General features: G+C 48.6%; 1 protein-coding gene across 1 annotated transcript in view; it reads right to left on the bottom strand.

Annotated features, from left to right (window-relative positions):
- Positions 1-3,736: 3,736 nt before the first annotated feature.
- Positions 3,737-19,573, bottom strand: part of PAPPA (pappalysin 1) — a 177,764-nt gene continuing 161,927 nt past the window's right edge. Inside the window, exons 21-22 of the mRNA XM_059828870.1 lie at positions 15,747-15,845; positions 3,737-3,844 (exon numbers count right to left, since the gene is read on the bottom strand). Coding sequence (XP_059684853.1) covers positions 3,737-3,844; positions 15,747-15,845 — 207 coding nt within the window. The remainder of the gene's footprint in view (positions 3,845-15,746; positions 15,846-19,573) is intronic.

The following is a 19,573-nucleotide window of genomic DNA, read 5'->3' as shown; positions in this document are numbered from 1 at the left end:
TTTTCTTCCTCTCTGTAAAGCCTCACTTCTTGTTATTTATTTTTTTCCCCCACTTGAACCAGTTGCAGCAAGAAACTTTTGTTGGCTATTGGGTTTTCTTTTTTTATCTTTTTTTTTTCCCTTTTTTTTTTTTTTTTCTTAAACACAGGTAAAACCTAGAACAAACCGACAGTTACAACCAAGTGAAACCGAAACCGGAAGGGAGGTAGCTGGAACCCGACTCCAAGAGTCCTCTGGTACCATCCTCCTTTCTCAGCCTGGGTGGGGGACAGCGGAAGATGCAAGAAAAGCAGGAGGACACCAGCTCAGCCCGTCTACGAGAGGGTGGGGAGGGAGAGGGGTAGCAGCTGATAGGAGTTTCCCACCCCACCATGCACCATTCACTGCTTTCTGCTCCAGCTTTCCCTCCCACTGGCCATGGACTCCCCCATAGCCGGGAGGTTGGCTGGTGGCCCCAGGTAGGGTGCAGCCTTGGCTCGCTATCTGTGACAGAGAAGGTCTTGGCACTAATGTGACCTGGACTTTATGAGCAGCTAATTTTCATCACCCTCTCCTGTTCCCCCAAGCTTCTTGTTTGATGTTGTCCTACACCACTGCCTTGGTGGGTGGAGGTGGCGGGTAACATCCCTCTCACCTCCCACCCAATGGCCATGACAGTCATGGAGGGTCTTTCCTAGGGACTCCACTAGGCATTCAAGGCCCTTACAGTGGTAGATGCTGCAAGGCCATCCAGCTGGCCTTGCCCCAGGGTGGGGGCACAGGGGACAGGAGCTGGGCAAGTGGCCATGCCCCACAGCTGCCCTCTCTGCACCCCCTGGGAGCACGGTACAGCACCTGAAATGCAGAGGGCAAAGCTTTGCCCCAATGCAATCTTTTCCCATTGGAAAAAAAAAAAAGCCATTGGATCTAACATGACTCGGAGCAGCACTTCTGCTGCTCTCGGTTCTGTCGACCCCATTGGAGAAGATGGACAGTGACAGCACAGCAGTTGGAAAAAAAATCAAATAGCAGCATGGAAAGCCTGCCCATGGAAAGGGAGCTGGGTCGCCCCCGGACCGCAGGAGTGAAGCTGAGGTGTGAGGCTGTGCTGGCAAGAGGCTGCCGTCTCCCTTGAGTGAGAAGGACTCCAACTCGGCGAGCAGAGGCTGGCCCTGGCCGGGCAGAGAGCTCAGCGGGCCCTGAGCTCCTGGGAGCCCACGGCAGCAAGTGGCAATAACGCTTATACAGACCTGTCTCTCCTGGGCAATGTCCTAGGTGGGAAAAGCAGATGGAAAATCTCTTCCACGCTGAGCTGCATAACCGAGAAGGGGATTTGGCAAACTGAGCTGCCATCAGGATGCATGCAGGTCCTGAACTGGGGCTCCTTGCTAGGGCGAAACCCAGGTGGGGTGTAGGGGGGGGAGATCATGCCAAGATGCCTCAGGCACTGAAGACACGATGTGTTGGCAGTCTGAAAAGCTTTTGAGGTTATGAGCTCTTCTGACGGGCTGGATGGCACACGAACAAACAGCCAACACAAAAGGGGAGGACAAAGGGACCTGAAGGAAGCGACCTTTTCACAATTATTTACTTCCATCGTTAATTAGGTGGCAAGGGGCAAAAGTGGAAGTTTTGCCCAGACTCAGTTTTTGCCAATGCTCTCTACACTGGAGGATGTTCAGCCTAACTCCACGGAAGGAGCCCTGATCCCACTGCGCCTGCCTTTCCTGTACCCCCCTGCACAGCGGGGGCACAGCCATCCGCACAGCTCCCACGGCCAGGCCTTCTCTGGGAATAACTAGGAGCTTCACAACAGAGAGCTCCTCACTTTCTTATGACAATCACCTCTCCAGGACTCTACGTTTTAGTTCTTGAGATTCATCTCTGGTTTATTCCGACAGGAACAACCCCAACAGTGGGTGATGAGCCTGGCTCCTTGCACCTACAACTCTGTCAGTTTTCCATTTCTAGTTCTAAGCATTTTTACATCTATCTCCATGAGCTAAATGACTCCGCCTTACCCTTCTGCCTTGCTCCAGTGCCTAAATGTTCAATCAAGCAGCAGTAGGAAAAAAATTCTTTCAACCTGTCTTTACCCAGTAGATTGTACAAGTCAGGAAGAGTCCCAAGGAACAGACTTAACACTTGGAAGGACGCTCTTTTGGATGTGTGTTCTTCCTGGCAGGAGCCTGAAGCAGCAGGAGACAAGCCCAAGCCGCCCTGGGATTTACATGGGATGGGTTGTAGCAGCAGCACTAGATGCACTGGGCACCTCAGTGACTCAACGTGATGAACCCTATGATGAAATGAGTCCCCAGGGGTCTGGCACAACACGTGCCCCCCCTGGGCTAAAACAGGAGGATGAAGTTATACAACAGGGAAGGAAGAGGTCTGCTGCAGCTAATGCCTTTCCTTCTGGAAGATTACAAGCAGCTAAGCTCCTGGTCTATCAAAGGCGTCCAACCCACTGGCCTGGCAGCTTAATACTGACAAATATGGCCAAAATTCTAATACTGTCTCCTGCGGTCCTTTCCCCATAGCATGTGCCTCCTCCTCCTCTTCCCTTCTCCTGAGAAAACAGGAGCATAAAGCAGTTGTTAGATATATACCACCGTAAGAGGGGAGTGGAGGAGGTCTAGAGAACCACTTGGCTGGGTAGAGACCAGAAAGCAGATTCCTTTGGCTGGCTGGTGTCCTGTTTTCTTGCCCCAATGCTGAGGAAGAGACCAGAGGGTTTGAAAGGCAGGTTGTAGGTAAGCTTTAAGGCAGACTGTTTGGTTGCATGGGGTTGTTTTCACCCTGTCCTGACACAGTAAGGAAATGAGTTGTATGGGACATAGCAGCAGGAGTAGCAGCAGCGGACATGCTCAAATGACAAGTGCGGGGGTGAGTTACCCTCTCTGCTCCTCAGAAGCAATCATCCACGTTCCTTGATGCCAGTCCTTAGACTCCCCACTCCCTGACTCCACCATGGGACCACCTGCCCACCTCCACACAGAAACGTCCCAGCAGCCCTGCAGCTTCCAGGCAGGCTACAAGGGGGGCTTTTTGTTGTTTTTTTGAGGGCAGGGGGAGAAGGAGGAGCTGTACAGAAAGGCCACTGCAGTCTGCTGAGCTCCCTGGCTGGAAGTAGCGTTCCTGTGAGGAGCAGATGCATCCCACGTCTCAAGCTGGCTGGGCGTCTGGCAAGTCACTTGCCAAGAGGCACAGCCCTGTGGAGATCCCACCCCAATCTCAGTGCCCCGAGCATGCGATACCTTGGCATTCAGCATCAGAAAAGGCTCAGCTTGGAGTCCTCCAAGAGCACAGCCTCTTCCATGAACGGTCTGAGTTGTGAGTGCTGGAGAGGGGAAAGTGTTTTTGCGTTGATCATAATCTCTCACTCTTTCTCTCTTTCTCTACTTATTTCTATAAATATGTGTACATAAATAGCTTGTTTCTCGCCTTGAATCTAGATATGAACTGTTCAAATTAGGTGGGCATAACATGCTGTTTTGATACATGAAAGTCTTCTCGACTTAACTCTTGCTTGTTTGTTTCTTTTCATCACTATTTAAGATATAGTTAATACATAAACCCCTACTTTTAGTTCTCCTTGGACAAAAATTAAAGGCAGACTGGTTGAATTCTAAGGGTCCCTGGTGCAGAAACGCCATCCAGTTGAGCAGCTAAATGTTAAAAACGATACCAAAAGGGATGTGGTGTCTCTCCTAGCCTGCCTTGAGCAGTGTGGTCCTCCATTCCACGTCGCTTGGCATTACCCAAGACTGAAGCCACGGAGGTCTTTCTGATTGTGCTCTTGGGCGTTGGGGTCCCGGCAAGCGCACTCTCCTTGTAGGTCACAGGACATAGGGAAAGGAGTAACCTGCGGAAGAAAACCAAAGACACAAAGACATGAAGGAGGGTACAAACCTACAGCACCCTGGAGAACAAAAGGGACCTCCGGAGCGGTATCTTCAGAGATCAGCTGCAGTCTTCAGCTGTGTTATTTTTTGTACAGTGATTTATTCTAGGGCTGAGCCGGTGGTGCACTGAGGCCTCAGGTGAGCTACCCGTTCATGAGAGAGGCTGTAAAATATGTGAAGACGAACCTGTTCAACTCGTGCAGTTACTAGTCAGCAGATACTCCCTTAACAGTTCACATCAGGCAAGTGAACACAGCTGGCTGGGGAGACACGTACTTCTCAGGCAACTCTGGGGCTTTTTGAGGTACTTACCACGATGCTTGGATCACATTGCACTGCCAACCTCTTCTGGAAAGCTATCCTTACCCCAAAGGCTACAAACACTGAACGACAGCAAAGTTACAAACCCCTCAACTCACGTGGCCAACTCAAATGATCACCAAACACGACTGGGTCCAGCAGGTCCCAACTCCAGTCTCCCCATAGGACTCCTATCCACCTCTAGCTTGGGGGTTTTGGTGAACCCTACTCCTGGGCCATAATCTCCTCTCTGTAGGGTACCACTTCGCAGTAGGGCCCTATGGCTTGGGTGCTGCTGCCGTGCCTAAGTCCGTTTGTGCACTTAATCATGAATGTTCTGGGTTTCAATTCCTCAGGGCAGGAACTGAACCGCACACTACCTAGCAGATCAGTGAAGCTGTAATCCAGCAGAGAGACTTCTCTAAATACCTGCTGTGTTTAAGGTGAAGAGATGCAGCTAACGGGCACTGAGGGACAGTAAAGGAATGCAAGTAAGACACTGCTACGTGCATGATCTGTCATCTGTCCGTGATCTCTCTGGAGAAGCGTGGGAAGGAGCTGAAACAATAGCCTGCAGTGCCTGGCTAGTAGAAGCTGATTTTGGCCTATTGCATCATGGTATTTACATAAAGAAAAGGGGGTGGCAGTGGAACAGTGTCTCGTTTGCCCTGAAGTGAATTCCCAAGAATTTCTCCCATCTGCAGAGACTGAGCAAATGACCTCATTCCCCTCCTTTACACTCCTTCCAAGACAGTGCCACAACCTGTTCAAACGTTCCCGGCAAGGGCTGCACGCGCGCGCGTTCCGTCTGCTTCCCTTGGCTTTGCTGCCACATGTTTGCTCTCTCTTTCATGAACACTTTTCTCCAGGCTATGAAGCCTGGGTCTGCCTGTTCCCTATGTATCATCAACAGCACATCTAGGAATGTGGACCAAGCACTGTGCGTGAATGCATAGCTGTCATTTCCACCTAGACCTTCCATACGTGTTCCTGCATGTCCATCTCTAGGATGCCTTTCTCCTGACGCACACAAGAACGGGATGGAGAGGTGTGGAGCTTTATTTCACAACTGGGGAGCCTAAGGCAGGGACATGCTGACAGAGACATTAAATAGCCAGCACTCATCACCAAATCAGGGTTTAGAGAGCCTCCTCCCCTTGCTTTTGACTTCATTCCCAGAAGACCTGACCCTCCAGGTAGAGTAGGGTGATGACTCTTCATCAAGCCACGGCCTTGATGACTTACGAGCTAAATAACCAACCAGTGAATAATCTGAATCTCCAATTGTTCAAATATGGAGGTTGCAAAGAAAAGAAATAGTCCAAAAAGTTGAAAGCAAATGAATTCAAATAATTGGAAACTAAAGAAGTTTATAAACTGCAGAAAACAATAGGAGCTTAAGGGTCCCTTGATCCAACAGAAGCCAGCCAGAGCAGGACTGTCTCATATCACAGTGTTATGAATATTCTTAGATAGGAAAACAGAGACGTCTGCAAACAATGGGGCTTGGGGAGGAGGCTGAAGAAGGATTGTTTAATGACTGAATTAAAATACTGGAAAGGAAAAAAGAAAAGATACATGAAAAACAATTGACTTTTTTTATTCAGTGTAGAAGGAAACATTTTGGTTTAGATTATCTGCTACAGTTCAGGTTTGTCTTTTCCCTCCAAGACATACAAATAAAAAAGCCTATTTCAGAGCAAAAGTTATGTCTTGAAATAAAAACTGATTTCACTTAGAAAATGCTCAAACAAAACATTTAAATATGTCTGGAGTTTTCCCCTATTTTTATTTTTTATCCTGAATAATTCAGTTCAATCTGGATTTGGCAATGATTTTGACTTTAAAAATCCTCCCTGTTGTACAGCGAAGCTACTGGTTGGAGGCGAGACCTGGGAACCTGATTCTTTCATTTGTCTTGATCAAACTTTTTCCTCTCCCTGGCCTGGATTCACTGCGTTTGCCTGTAACAGTCTAACAAAGGCGATTAAGTGGCCCCTGCATTCAAAGGAGAGAGACAGGCTCACAGAGAAGGTGGATACACATTTTGCATTGAACACAGGACAACCACACACCCAAGTCTGGCATTTCAGTAAAGTGGCTGAAATTAGCCGTGACATCCTACTGCACTTTGTCTCCGCTGCTGTCCATGCATAAGTGGGACAACGAAACATGTGGCAGGCACGGAGATCCCATAAATGCTACCATTTCACTTGCAGGAACATCAGGGCCAGAAGTGAAAGCCCTGCATGACTGTGTCTCCAAACTACCAGCTCACGTTCCCCATACCTACTCTGTGGGCTGTGCTGAAATAGTGGCGTTAGAAACCACTACGTGACATGAGTTTGATGTTGCCTTGAAGTGATCTACCTTCTTCATTCCCTCTCCTCCCATTTCTCCCTTATTTTCCCCTTTGCTTTCTTACAGGTCACTGTAAGTGTGTGCTCAGCACTGGAGCAACCTGAGCAAAAAGCGCACGTAAGAATCTAGATCTCTCCTACATTGCAGCCAGTTTCTCGGGACAGGGAGCTGCTAGAGAAGAAATGTCTTGCTGTGTGCTGTCCTCTAGAAACCCTCCAGTCTCCTATCAGGGGTCATGGACAGAAGTGCAGAAGCCTTCTCTCCGGGGCAGAGCCGTGGCCCCAAGAGCCGACAGCTTCATGGCTCAGCAGCAGTCACAGCAGTGGGTATCCCGAGTGTAAGAGGGTTTCTTCCTGATCAGATCAGCCTTATTCACTTTATGTCCCTTACAGAGTCTCTTTATGCAATTTGATTTTTACAGTGCTATTGTCCAGATAGATGAATTGTTTTGTCTTACGGCAGTAAGCTCCAGAGATCAGTTTTCTATTATGTGAAAAGGCAGAGATTTCTATGGGTAATGAGCACATCCACAGTCATATTAGACAAGACAAAACTCTCCAAACACTCAGCAGTAATACAGGGTTTCCGCTTTAAACAACATCTACAACAAACACACATTTGAGTTCCCCAAGGACCTGATTTCCACAGATTTTTAGGGAATCAAACCCACACATAGCATCTACTAGGACTGTCACAAGTACCTAACTCAGAGAAACCGTAAGACCCCTTAGAAGAAGGACTGCCTTTTGCCTTGGGCTCGTACAGCGATAGCCCTCTGGAGTACAGCGCCATGAATAAAGCTGCTGCATGTGCTAGAAATAATAAATGCTGAACCTTTTCCTGAATGATAGCCCATTTAGGTGTGGAGCCCAGATATACATACTCCAAGATTAACTGCTTCTTTTCTTTTTAAATAGGTCTGTGAAAGCCCGACTCATTAACAGAATATATGACCTGCACTGAAATTTCCAGATATACCCATTGTAAAGCCAGTATTAAAGAATCAGCTCTTCTTCCTTCCACCCACCAAGTCCCGCGTTCACCCTATATCCATCTCCCCCTGTAGAAAACCTGGCTAATATCTAGGAGGGCAGGGAGAAAAAGCTAAAAATTAAGCTTAGGGCCTGGCTCGGTCATTTGATGAAGTAGCACAGGATATTGTCTCCTCTGACTAACTAAAATAGGTTGAAATAGGCACAACTGAAGAACACAGCTCTGCACACCTACACACACCCCCCTACACACACGCTCATCTGGAGATGACCCAGAACAGATCCATAGTGTGGATCGACAGCACTCAGGGGAATGTGGGTCACACCCGAACCACACTGGACCACAGACTATCCATCTTCAAGAGAAAACAGACGCAACCTAAAGCGTGTCCATCACCCCAGGAGCGTGCACTGCATGATACACCATGCTCTGAAACTAAAGGAGAAATTGCAGCAGGCGTAGGCTTATGGGCTAGGCAGGAGGCTAGCACGGACATCTGGGGTATAACACACAGGGGATCTGAGACGCCTCCACCTCAACCAACACACCACCCGTGCTGCGCAGCGTATGAACCAATACTTCCATTCTCCACAAAGGCAGAGGAGCCCTAAGCATCCTCTCCCACGCTAGGCGATGAGACCTTGGATAAAACCCAAGCTCCCACTTGGAAACAGGGTGGCACTTGTCCTTAATGCCATGCTCCCAACTGTGGGAACAGAGACAACGATACAACAAACCAGTGCAGAACTGGGATCCAGGTCATGAAATGAGTGAGAGGCCACAAATCCTCGCTACACGGCACCTATCTAAAGAGGCTGGTGACATCCCAAGACAGATCCTTGCTGAGAAAGGCCAGTCTATAGGGAACTGGTGGGAATGTTGACAGGAGAAATCCCAGACAGGTATGGGGAGGGATGGGAAACAGTTCTGCAAAGGGTCAGAGCTCATCCCTCACACAGGCTCATATCAGGTTGACCTGGCTGTACCTCCCATCCAGCGCACTCGGGGCTGGTTCACAGCAGCACCAGGATGGGCAGAATCAGGCCCGGGGAAGGGCCTGGGTTGGAGGCGGCAGGGGGGAAGCAGGGGAGGAGGGCTGCAAAGTGTTGGGAAACAGCCTGTTGTTAGATTTCAGCCCTGAAGTGTTTGCGAAATCTCCCAGACAAGCCTAACTGGAAATATGAAGGCCCTGCTGCAGACAGAGCCTCTGCGGGCGAACGTGGCGTGTCGAGATAAGCGTGGCAGGCCGTGCTGAGTGTCACAGTCCCGCGCCTCCCGAGACCCTCGCAGCTCAAACACCGGGGAGTATTTTGTTCCCTGACAAGGCCCTTGTGGGACAAAAATGCATCTTGTAAGGGTCTTCTCAGTGGTTTTTGGCATTTAGGTCACCCGGGCTGTTTTGAGATAATGGAACAAGAGCGAGCCCCCTTTTAACTGTGGGGGCTGGTATGCAGGTTCACACCTAGGGCACCGCTCCAGAGGGCCTGGGAAAGGCGAAGATGAAGCTCACAGGAAACCTCCTCTCCGCGCAGCACATTCAGTTTTAAAGGCTTGAATTGTTATTAACTGCCCTGCCATAAATCGGGCTTTCCCCCATGGAAGCCAACAAGCCTGGTGTAACAAGACGTAGCTCAACTAAACCCAACAGATGCTCCGCTCTCTCCGTCGGGTGTAAATCGGGAGCCGCCTCACCAGAACCGGTGGAAGGAGGATGGCCCAAAGCCAGCAGGGATCCCCGGGAAAGCCCTGCCCGCACGGATCCCCGCATCCCCGCCTGCCCACTGAGCGAAGCGAGGGAGCCCGTTTGCCAAACCACACGGAGCTCAGTTGCTCAGCAATCAGCTGCGCTTCCTATCCTCGTGCTACTGATTGTGCAAACATGAATGTAATTAGTCTAAATAATCACCAAAGATTTAATAGGAGCCAGACCACCCAGAGGCCAAATAGCTGGCAGTGGAGCAGGGAAGGTTTGTTCGCTGTTTTTTGTAACACTTGCTAATGAAGTGAGGTCGGATAGCAAAGCAAACACCCTCCACTAGCACGTCCCCTGGGAACACTGTATGTTGTGGGAAGCCCCATGTCCCTTGAAGCCAAGAACGTTCTCTCAGGATAGGCAACATGTGCTACTACCATCACTGCTTTTAATTTATCGCCGCCTGGAAAGCCTCCCTGAACGATTATGAAACCAAGTTCTGAGCCCCAAAGTAAGCTCCCATCCCAAGCAACCATGACTGAAAACGCTCCTCCCACGGCAAACAGCTAGCCACTGAGGCTGCGACCAACAGCTCATGGGTAAGTGAGTTCACCCACACGCCTGGGTGAGCCAGCGTGCTTGGAGGACGCAGCAGCGCTCGGCCGCTTCCAGAGACATGAAGCAATACTCCGCATTGTATCCTTCCTTCCTCCGTGCTCACCCACCATTCATTGTATCTCGCCAGCTAATTATAGAGCTGACAAACACACCCAGCTGGGGAGACTCGAGTTGTTGGGTGCAGCATCGTGGCCGGAACATCAATTCTTCTGGATAAGTAGAATTTCCTCAGACGGGGTGGTCACTTACGCTGCCAATTGCGCGAACTGCCTCAAAACCATGTTCTGCTGACGGAGCAAGACCTGAGATTCTCCAAGACAGGTCTTTGTTGCAGTTAGAGAGCTGGGAGAAGGCGCTTATTTCTCCAAAATACCGAGAAGTGGTTATTTCTGTAGTCTTAGGGGTAGGAGTGCAGCAGACCCCCTTTCCAGGGAGGCAGGGACAGTCTTTGGAAATCCCTGCTGGAGCCAGCAGCAGCCCCTCGGTTCAAAGCTCCTTTCTTTAGGCCTTGAATTCTCGGCCATAAAGTCTCTGAAGAGGTTTTGATAACTTGCCTATCTTTTAGATAAGCAAGGCTTTGGATGAATCCCACACAGTCCTCTATCTACTGCAAGTCCTCGTTTGTTTTCCGCCGAGGCACTTGCTGGTTTTCCTCTCCAAGGTGTTGGACAGAAATGTCAAGAGGCTGAAGGGGCGGCATTTGAGATGGGAATTTTTGCCAGGACGATTTTTCTTTTTCTTTTCTAAGTGCTACGGGGCAAAGCCATTGAGGGAAAACCCGAGTGATAACTGAATGAGACAGGCTTTTCTCACGGGAGCAGTAGGTTTACTCCTTATGCGATGAAAAGGAAAGGCAGAGAGGAAAGACAGATGAAAGGTTGCCCTTTCAAACAGTTTAAGTTGGGGGAATTTTAAAATGGTAAATTCTATTTAAATTTGCAGGGACCAGGCTGCAGGCTCTTCAAGTAAGCAAATCTGCGATCCGAGTCTGGAACAAAGTACGTAAGCAGACCCTAAAGAGAGACATTCCTGATTTCTGCAAGGCCTTTCTAGACAGCCTTGTCCCAGGGAAACTTGTAAAAGGGAAGTGGAAGAGAAAAGAAATGAAGGAGGACAGCGACTGGAGAGAAGATTTCCTGAAATGAATCAGAAAGAAATAGCCATAACCTCTCTCCCTGCAACGCTGCGTGCCCCAGGAGTTCCTCGCAGGTGGCCGCCAGCCCAGAGACAGCCAGTTATGCCCAGGTTATTTATTTTTCTCACTTCAGCAGGGTCACGTATTTAATGTTTTAAAAAATAGTATCTTCTTTTATCTGTGGCAGGATACAAAGCAAGAAGCAGCTTCCTAGAGCAGCCAGGCAGAAGGGAGCTGGCAACCTGTGCTGGGTCAGGAGGGTAGGAAGATTAAAAGGAGATGGGATTTTGCTTTGTCCTTCACGGAAGACTTTATCCCCTCCAGATACACAACAGAAGCTTTCTCTCCCTTGGAGGTTGGCCGGCAATGGCCTTCCTGTCTCTCAAAGCCGCTCCTGGGTCATGCGCAGGGCACGCTGCGAGCAGTGCAGCCCCGTCCTCTGCCCCAGCTGCAAACCCTGCCGCCGGCCCCCCGCTCCCCACGCAGCCCACCTGCCCGGGGCTGCACCGTCAGGCGCCGTGGGACGCGCGTCCCTGCTTCCGTGGGTGGCACTCGTCCCGGCGCCAGCCCTGGCTTCTCGCCCGCTGCAGGGGGACGCTGGTCAATTAGTGCACAACAAATAATTAAGCTGATGAATGTCTCTTTTTCCCGCTTGCTGACTGCAGTTGCCTCGAATTTATGCCCAGAATATGACTGAATTTATTCCTTGCCATTTGTAGCATTCAAAAGAGGTCTTTAATGATTTCTTCTAAGCTGTCTAGCCTGATTGTGAATAGTGCGGGGCAAACACTCATTATTTCCTATCTAAACAGCAGCACTGATTAGTCAGCGGTTGGTCAGATAAGTCATACTGCTCTGTTCCCCTCTCACTGCAGAAACGCTCAAGGTCCGTGGCTGCTAATGCCCCGATGCAAAGGGGAAAGGTGGCCGAAGCGAATGCTGCATGGAAGTCACTTGTGCATTTTCAGGGCAACAAAACAGGAGCGTGCAAAATCTCACATTGAGTAAGAGGGCTCAGAATGAAAGTGAATACGGGTTGAATAATTTTGCTTTCACGCAGCCTGGTTCACAGCATTGTGGGCAGCTGAAAGTGCTTTTGGGAGGGTGGTGGGATTGCAGTGAAACTTAAGTCTTGACAGTTTGCGGACATTAAAGGTCTGAAGCCAGCTCTTACTTGACTGTTAACTCCTGAATCTTCACATGATGCAATGTTAATCTTCAGCCCTTTCCTAAAATAATGTGCAGAGTTGCTATGTTCTGTTAAATGTGAACCATGTGTCACCCCAGCAATGGCTGCAACGGTGAAAAGATGATAAATCTAAAGCTTGTAAAATGTCCTGTGACATTTCGGGAGAAAAACAGGTGTTGCATAAATGTTAGACATTTATGGGTAAACTTGCAGGGGCTTTAGAAGACTGACACATCTGCCACATAGTATGTAACCCTGAAAGAAAAGGAGCAAAGCAGTCTCTTTCATGTGTCTCGCTCTTTCTACAACCGTATGAAAATACATCCTCATCTGGTATTGGAATTAACAGAGCTGGACTCGCCCCTCCCTATGTCTCCTCCAGGTTTTTGGCTTTTACACCCAATGTGTATTTTAAAACTGTGCCTTTTTAAGTAGGTGGCAAACTGTGCTGGAAGGATTTGGTATGCGGAGTATTTTTATTCAGCTCCCTTTTCTCTCACCTTTCATTGTTTTTCCCTTTGGAATATCTCCTGTAACGCTCCACTCATAAACCTCTTCAAAGGGAGGGCTGTATTTGAACAGCCTTGCCTGAAATCTGGTCCCAGTCAAAGGCCTCAGACGGGAAAATAACTCGCAGAGCTGAGACCCGCGGCCCCACGGCTGCTGCCGCAGGTGTCGGCAGCCGCTTTGCAGGCAGAGAGGTGCTGCCTGCCACCTCTTCGGCTTTGACGCTGCGGCCCCGCCGGCTGGGTTATTATTCCCCGCTTTACCCTATAAATGTAATAAACTGGGACTTAGCATCTTGCTTTTGGCATGGAAGGTCCAAGGAGAAGGTGGTTTTCTCACTCCTCCCGAGTGCCTTGTTCAGCTCCTGGGATGTTTTTGGTGTTTTGGGAGAGAGGAGATTTTGGAAGCTGAATGCGTGCCGAGGAAGCGATGGGCTCTGTGGTTCAGCCCTCAAACCGTGTGATCTCTAGGATGGGGGTTTCTAAAGTATACTCTAGGGCAAGTCTAATTCACCGGGTTACAAAGATACAGCTCCCAGTGAAGTCTGTGGAAGCAGACTTATGTCCAAAAAGCTACAAAACCTCCCCCTCCATGGGGGAAATGCATCAGACGCGTGACCAGCTGCCCGTCTCTGAACCACTTGCCCTTTGCATCAGGCAGTTTTAGCACAGAAACCAGTAACCGACTGGGCTACGAAGCGCTTTCCTCCTCTTGGGTGGTCACTTCGTTTCTGGGTGGCAGCGAAGCAGCAGATATTTTGAGTGTGACTCGCCTGGCTGGTAAGTGCTCACGACTCTGTGCAGATCCCGCTCTGTCTCAACTCCCTGCCCAGCAATAAATTCTGCTCCCAAACCTTAATCCTATCCCTCTCCCCCTCGATTCGGCACTCACATCCCTTGTGTTTCAGTCCCGTCCCCACCCCAGCAGTAAGTTGTGCCCTTAGCTCCTGTCCTGATAGGGCTGGTTTGGGTCGGTCCCCTCCTGGCCGCCTCACTTCCATTCCTCTGGCACCTCTTGGGATTTTTCATCCCTTGCTCTCAAGCCTGGAGGCAACGAGATAAAGTTTCCCAGCCTGGCTGTTGTAGAAGGAGAAGATTTATGCCATGCTGAGCTACCGGGCACTTCCAGCTCTGCCCTCCCAGCAGAGGCCAACGAGCAAGCTGTGCCTGCCCTTGGGCTGCTCCTCCCAAGGAGGTGGAAAATCAGCCAGAGATAGGAATCTCTTCTTGGAGGCGACACTGAAGACAAGCCGCTGCCTGTCACCCCGCTCGTCTCTGCAGTGGTCGTTTCAGTAGGGAGCCCCGTACGGGCCCTCCATGCCCTACTCCACCCTTGGGGAACAGAGAAGCTCACCTACCCTCGCTTCCCTCCCAGCACGTGGCTCGCAGGGACACTCACAAAAGAAACACAGCAATACAGGGGGAAAAGTGTCCAAAAAAGCACGTCTAGGAAAACTACCTCTTCCCCCACCTCTTGCCCACTGCAGAAATGAACTCCTTCCACTTGCCAAGACATGTCCACTTCCCTTCCCCGGTGTTCCCAGATGGGCCAGAGACAGCCCACAGTGCTGTACTGGTAAGAGATCTTTGGCTGAACCAAGGGAAAGAAACCTCCAGCAAAAGCCGTCTTAGTAAAGACTGCTCCCTGCACAGAGGTGTTCGGTCCCTCAGCTGCGGTAGGGAGGACCTTCTTCCTCAGATGGGTGAAATGGATGATGTCATATGCTGAGCCCAAACTCCCTCTGTCTGTTCTCAAGGTTTTTTTATTTCTTAATATATATCAGATACTTAACGTAGCTGGATTTTCTCCATTCTTTGATCCACACTCAAATCTTCAAGACAAGGTAAAAATCTCACATGGCAGAGGCTACAATTTTCCTTCCTTTCTTTGGGAAACAAGTTCAAAATCTATTCTGGTTAGGAACACTGAAATGCTGTACTGCTTCAAACCACAAGCTCCATCGCTCATCTCCTGTCTCTAACAGTGGCCCGAAATGGGTGTTAAAGAAGCATAAAAAAAGGGGATGTGTGAAGGGATCCTTCCCTGGGCTCAAGCAGTCAAACGGTTTAGCTATTCCTGAGCCAGAAACTGCATCCAGATCACAGCATCTAATAGCCACCTAAGCCCTGCGAATATGCCTATTCTCTTTTTGACTTCAAATATATTTTTGTTCTTAATAATACTCTGTGGTCAACGCATCCTATCATTCAAACACACATTGCACAAATAAGCACTTTCTTTCACTTGTTTGGATCCTGCTTCCAGGCAATTACCATTTCACCCCCTCATTGCTGTGTGATAGGAAACAGTGGATTTTATTTTTCCTAAGCATCCTCCCTGCATTAAATGATGTTTTTACAAATCTCTGCCACTAACCATGCCCACTGTCTCTTGTGCAAGATTTGCAGATCCTGCTCTATGTGGTCTCTGTTTGTGCAGGAGATATTTCCCATCTCTGCTCAGCCCTGCCGCCCGGCTCCACGCTCCTCTCTGTCCCACTCTGTCCTTTTGGAGATGGGATGGTCAGCGAGCCGTGCACACACAGGTAAACACGGATCAAAGTACGGACCTACAGCGATGCTTTTGTTTTGCTCTCCGTTCTTTTCCTAATGACTCCTAACCTTTAGGTTCCCCTCTGAGCATCGACGGTGGATACCAGGATGGGCAAATATACCCTTCTCAGCGTTGCTGTGTGAAGGTCTCCTGAGCAGTAGGTGCAGCTTTGCTGATGAACATGCCCCAAGGTTTTGGAGGGAGCCAGCCTTTGCCTATAGAGAAGCTAGGGTTTATTTACAATAAGAATGAATGAACGCCTCTGACTACTTTTTTTAAGAACCTACCTTGCACAGGTATAAGGCAGGTTATGATGGGAAACACACATGCATATCAAGAGAGAACTTCAAAATGAACCAACAGGAACTCAGTGCCTATGGTGAGCTGATGCCTCGACTGAAGGTCCCTCTGAGACCTTGGACCTCCCCTATTCTAGCAAAAATAAATTTTTTCCAGGTGCAAAGCAGCACTCACCAAGGAATTCCCAGTGAAAAGAGGAAGAGGCATCCCTACCTTTTTGGTCTTGACTGTTGAGGCACAGCAGTCCCCACCATCATAGTTGCAGAAGGCGCGGTTGTTGATGGAGTCGCAGTAGTTGTCCCCCATGAAAGGCTGAAAAAGGAAAAAGCAGAAAAAGACTGAGGACGCGGACATGGATAAAACCTGTAACAATATGTCAGAAGGAAAACATGAAGACTTGAAGGAGCCGTATAGTTTGTAATATTACCAACTGCCCTGAAAAGCAAGAGATAATTATTCCCCTCTCCCTTCAGAGCAGACAGAAAAAAAACGACACTAGATGGAAGGGAAGTGAGCCCTTGTTGGCTTTTCACATCCCACATAAGATGATGCTTCAGGAATATTAATTTGACTAGGCCCAGAGACAGCATCAAGGCATCTCAAACTGTGGCACCTTTTGATAATTTTAAGTTAACCTTCCAAAACTATGTGGGATAAGAAGGAGGTTATGTAGAGCAGCAAAACTGGCTTGCTTTTAATAGCTGCACTTTCCACCACAGTTCTCCTAACTATGCAACAAGTGTCAGCATTGAGGGCAAAAACATATCACAGAGAGAAATGGAAGTGGTCTGAGCTCAGCAAAGGGACCACGTGCTCTCGTTCTCCGACCAGCACTGACTGCGTGTGACCTTGGCCATGACATGTAATCACCCTCCGCTCCACAGCTCAGTGCCAGGATAATGGCAATTATTCAGAGGGATGTTGTGGAGAGCTATTAAGTAAAATTCATAAATCACCTTGAAAAAGAAAATGTGGTCACTAGTCTATGTGCTGCACAGGACCTGAATAATAATCACGATGCTGAAGAAAAGGCTTGAAGTCTGGTTCTTCATGACACGTTGGGGCCCTCTTGGTCAGTAAGTACAAAAGTCTTTCTTGGAAGTCGAAACTGTGCCTGATGCTAGAAAAGGCCCAGGTATGAGAAAGGTATGAGAAAGGTATGGGAAACCCAGGCAGCTCTGAAAGGTCAGGAAAACGGATGCTCAGCAGAGAGCACAGTCGTTTCTCTGTAACACCTCTTACACGCACAGGCTCATGGGGCCATTCCCATTTTATCTGCTCTTTGGAAAATTCATTTATTCTGCACTGTGAAAAACACACCAGGGACTTTCCTATGAGAAGGCATCATTGCAGAGCGGGTGGGGAGGCTTGTGGAGGTTTCCTGGGAGGATTTTGTGGCAATTGCAATACCGGGGTCTCCCTGATGATAGATACCTGAAGAACCAGAAATGAGAGCTCACCATGGCCATGCTCATCAGTATTGAAATGGACACTGTGGAGCGGTGCAGACGCAGGCTTGTACTGCTGACGTTTTGTAAATTCAAATATTTCTATCAGGGTATAGGAAATCCGGGCAATGATGGCAGTATCAGACCAGAGCAGGACTACCAGGAGGCGACTCACTTACTGTGCATCACTTCTTTAGCTACATGCCAATACTACAAATGCTGACAAGTAAATCAGACTCACAGGGCGAGGCTCCTATCCCTGTAAACTGGCTTAACTCCACTGACTTCCACAGAGATTGACTTATTTACACAGGCAAAGACTTTGACTTGCAAACGCCCTTCCAATTTAATTAATATGCGAAGAGTTAAAAGGGAATGATTTATAAGTAGATGGAGAGATATTTTTATGCCAACCTGGTCATATTCAAAAAGGTGAACTTTGCCCAACCTCCCAAGACATTTTGTAGGCTTCTCCGTGTTTCCCTTGTACTGGCTGGCTGTGCCGGCCTGTCAAGAAAGGCTCGCCTTTAATTTCCCATGCCAATGCCTGTACCCTACACCTAGGAACACCGGAAAATCAATAAAAGAAAGCTGTGGAAGAATTTGCCTTTCACTTGCACTGGCACAGAGTAGGCAAGTCAGTCCTTTGGAGAAGAAGAATGGTTCAAATAAGGTCTATTCTGATTTGGTACCAAAATCCTCATTTGGGAGACCTTGGAGGCCTGGCAGTGGAGGGTGAGGTCTCTATAGGTCTTCACGCATAGCTTAGTGCTCCTATATTTTTGGAGGGCCATAGGTAGTCCAGAGGGACCAGTTTTCTACTGAAACACCTAAGTTAGCTGCCGAGAAGTACGGGGCTGCCTCATAAACCTCTGTTCCTGCCACTAGGGAGCGACAAAAAATCACATTGCAGCAGCAGTCTGGGTTACCACTGTGATCGCCAAGAGTAAAATAAGGCCCCGCTTACAGCCTTCTATTCCGGAAACCCTCCCTAACGCTAAGGGTATTAATACATGAGGGATTGTATCAGCTTAACGGCGCAGTATTATTGACCCACTGGCTTATTAGTCCCTGTTTCCACAGTCGTGAAAAAAGGCTTGGTGAAGATGGCATTTCTTCTGAAATCTTGATGCCGGAGAACAAGCGCTGGCCCATTTGTGGATCCTGGAAGCATCAGGCTCTAAAAATGATGCTCGAGGCCATTATCAATTGTCTGGGCAAAGCCTTCCAAGATGATAGATTGCAATGCAGTGACACTGCTGAATGAATGATGAAAAGAAGAAAGTTCCTACTGATGCCGAGGGGTCTGGCAATTAACAATGATGGAAGGGAAGAAAATGCTGAGAAAAAGCATGTCAGTAATAATGGCTTCTGGTAAATTATTACATCATTGCAAAGTTTGCCACAGTAACAACTACCCTTAAACAGCAGGAGAATGGATACCCAATGGTGCATCAGCACCTGAATGGCATTTCTTAATGGTCGCTGGATGTTATTTTAGCTGTCTTTGGAGAATAGGGGCGCCCAGCCAGCCTGCATGAATGTAATGCGTGAGATGGCTTATGACATTCAAAGCACTGACAGCAGAATGCTTTTCATTTAGGGAACAACTAGACAGAAACTATTACATTGTTGGAGAGTTATTACCCTCTTGGGCCCAACATTTGTATGCGAAGGAAACCTGTCTTTCACTTCAAGTCAAATCACGTCGCACAGCTATGTGGTCGAGAGTTTCATGTCAGATTTAGGAGTTCTGTGCCATGTTCTGCCACTCCGGGCAAGTAACTTCAATGAGCCTGTAAAATTGGGTTACTGGGTGCTGAGAGTGCAGCCAGTGCTGCAGAAAGTCAGGAGATGTGGGGTCAAGACACAGCTCTTCCACTGCCCGTCCATGTAACCAAAGCAGCCATCTATCCCTCCGCCTGTGAGCCACCCCATTTCTAAAACGGGCATGAAGCTTCCCAGCCTTACAGAGGTGCCACAAGGACTGACCTCTTGATTCTCAAGGGTTGGCATGATGGAAACCACATGAGCACCATGACCCAGAGAGAGGTGCTCCAGCCCTGTTTAACCACTGGAAGCATCTTACGACTTCTCAGACTTTTCAAAGACTGTTGCCAGCAGAAACAAAATAATTGCTTTTTTTCAAATAACACACAAGACTGTAAAAATGTATCACAGCTGAAACATAACTGCATTTTTCTGTTTTTTTTTTTTTTTTTTTCTGGTTCAGACAGAGGTACACAGTGGAGGGATGTGTGATTTGCTCACCATCCAGCTGTGCTGCCCACCCAGCGGTAGCATTTCTGCCTCTGGCTTTCCTAAAGTTTATCTGCATGCCCTAAAGCCCAAAGCCTAGCTGGCCTTGGAAAGAACTGGCCCTCTAATAAGATGTCAAAACCAAGGAAAAACAACTGAAGGTTTTTGCAACTTCCCAGAAATCCCCAGATCCTGGGAATTTCTGATGATCTACCAATGTTGTTGAGACACTTGATCATTTAACTCCTGTGAGAGTCACCCAACCATCAGCTCTCGGAAAACCACCAATTTCACCCCTGAGTGTCAGAACTGATGCAGGAGATCACCGTCGTT

This window comes from Gavia stellata, chromosome 24, assembly GCF_030936135.1.
Source record: "Gavia stellata isolate bGavSte3 chromosome 24, bGavSte3.hap2, whole genome shotgun sequence".
Taxonomy (NCBI): domain Eukaryota; kingdom Metazoa; phylum Chordata; class Aves; order Gaviiformes; family Gaviidae; genus Gavia; species Gavia stellata.
This window is presented reverse-complemented; position numbering and strand designations above follow the sequence as displayed.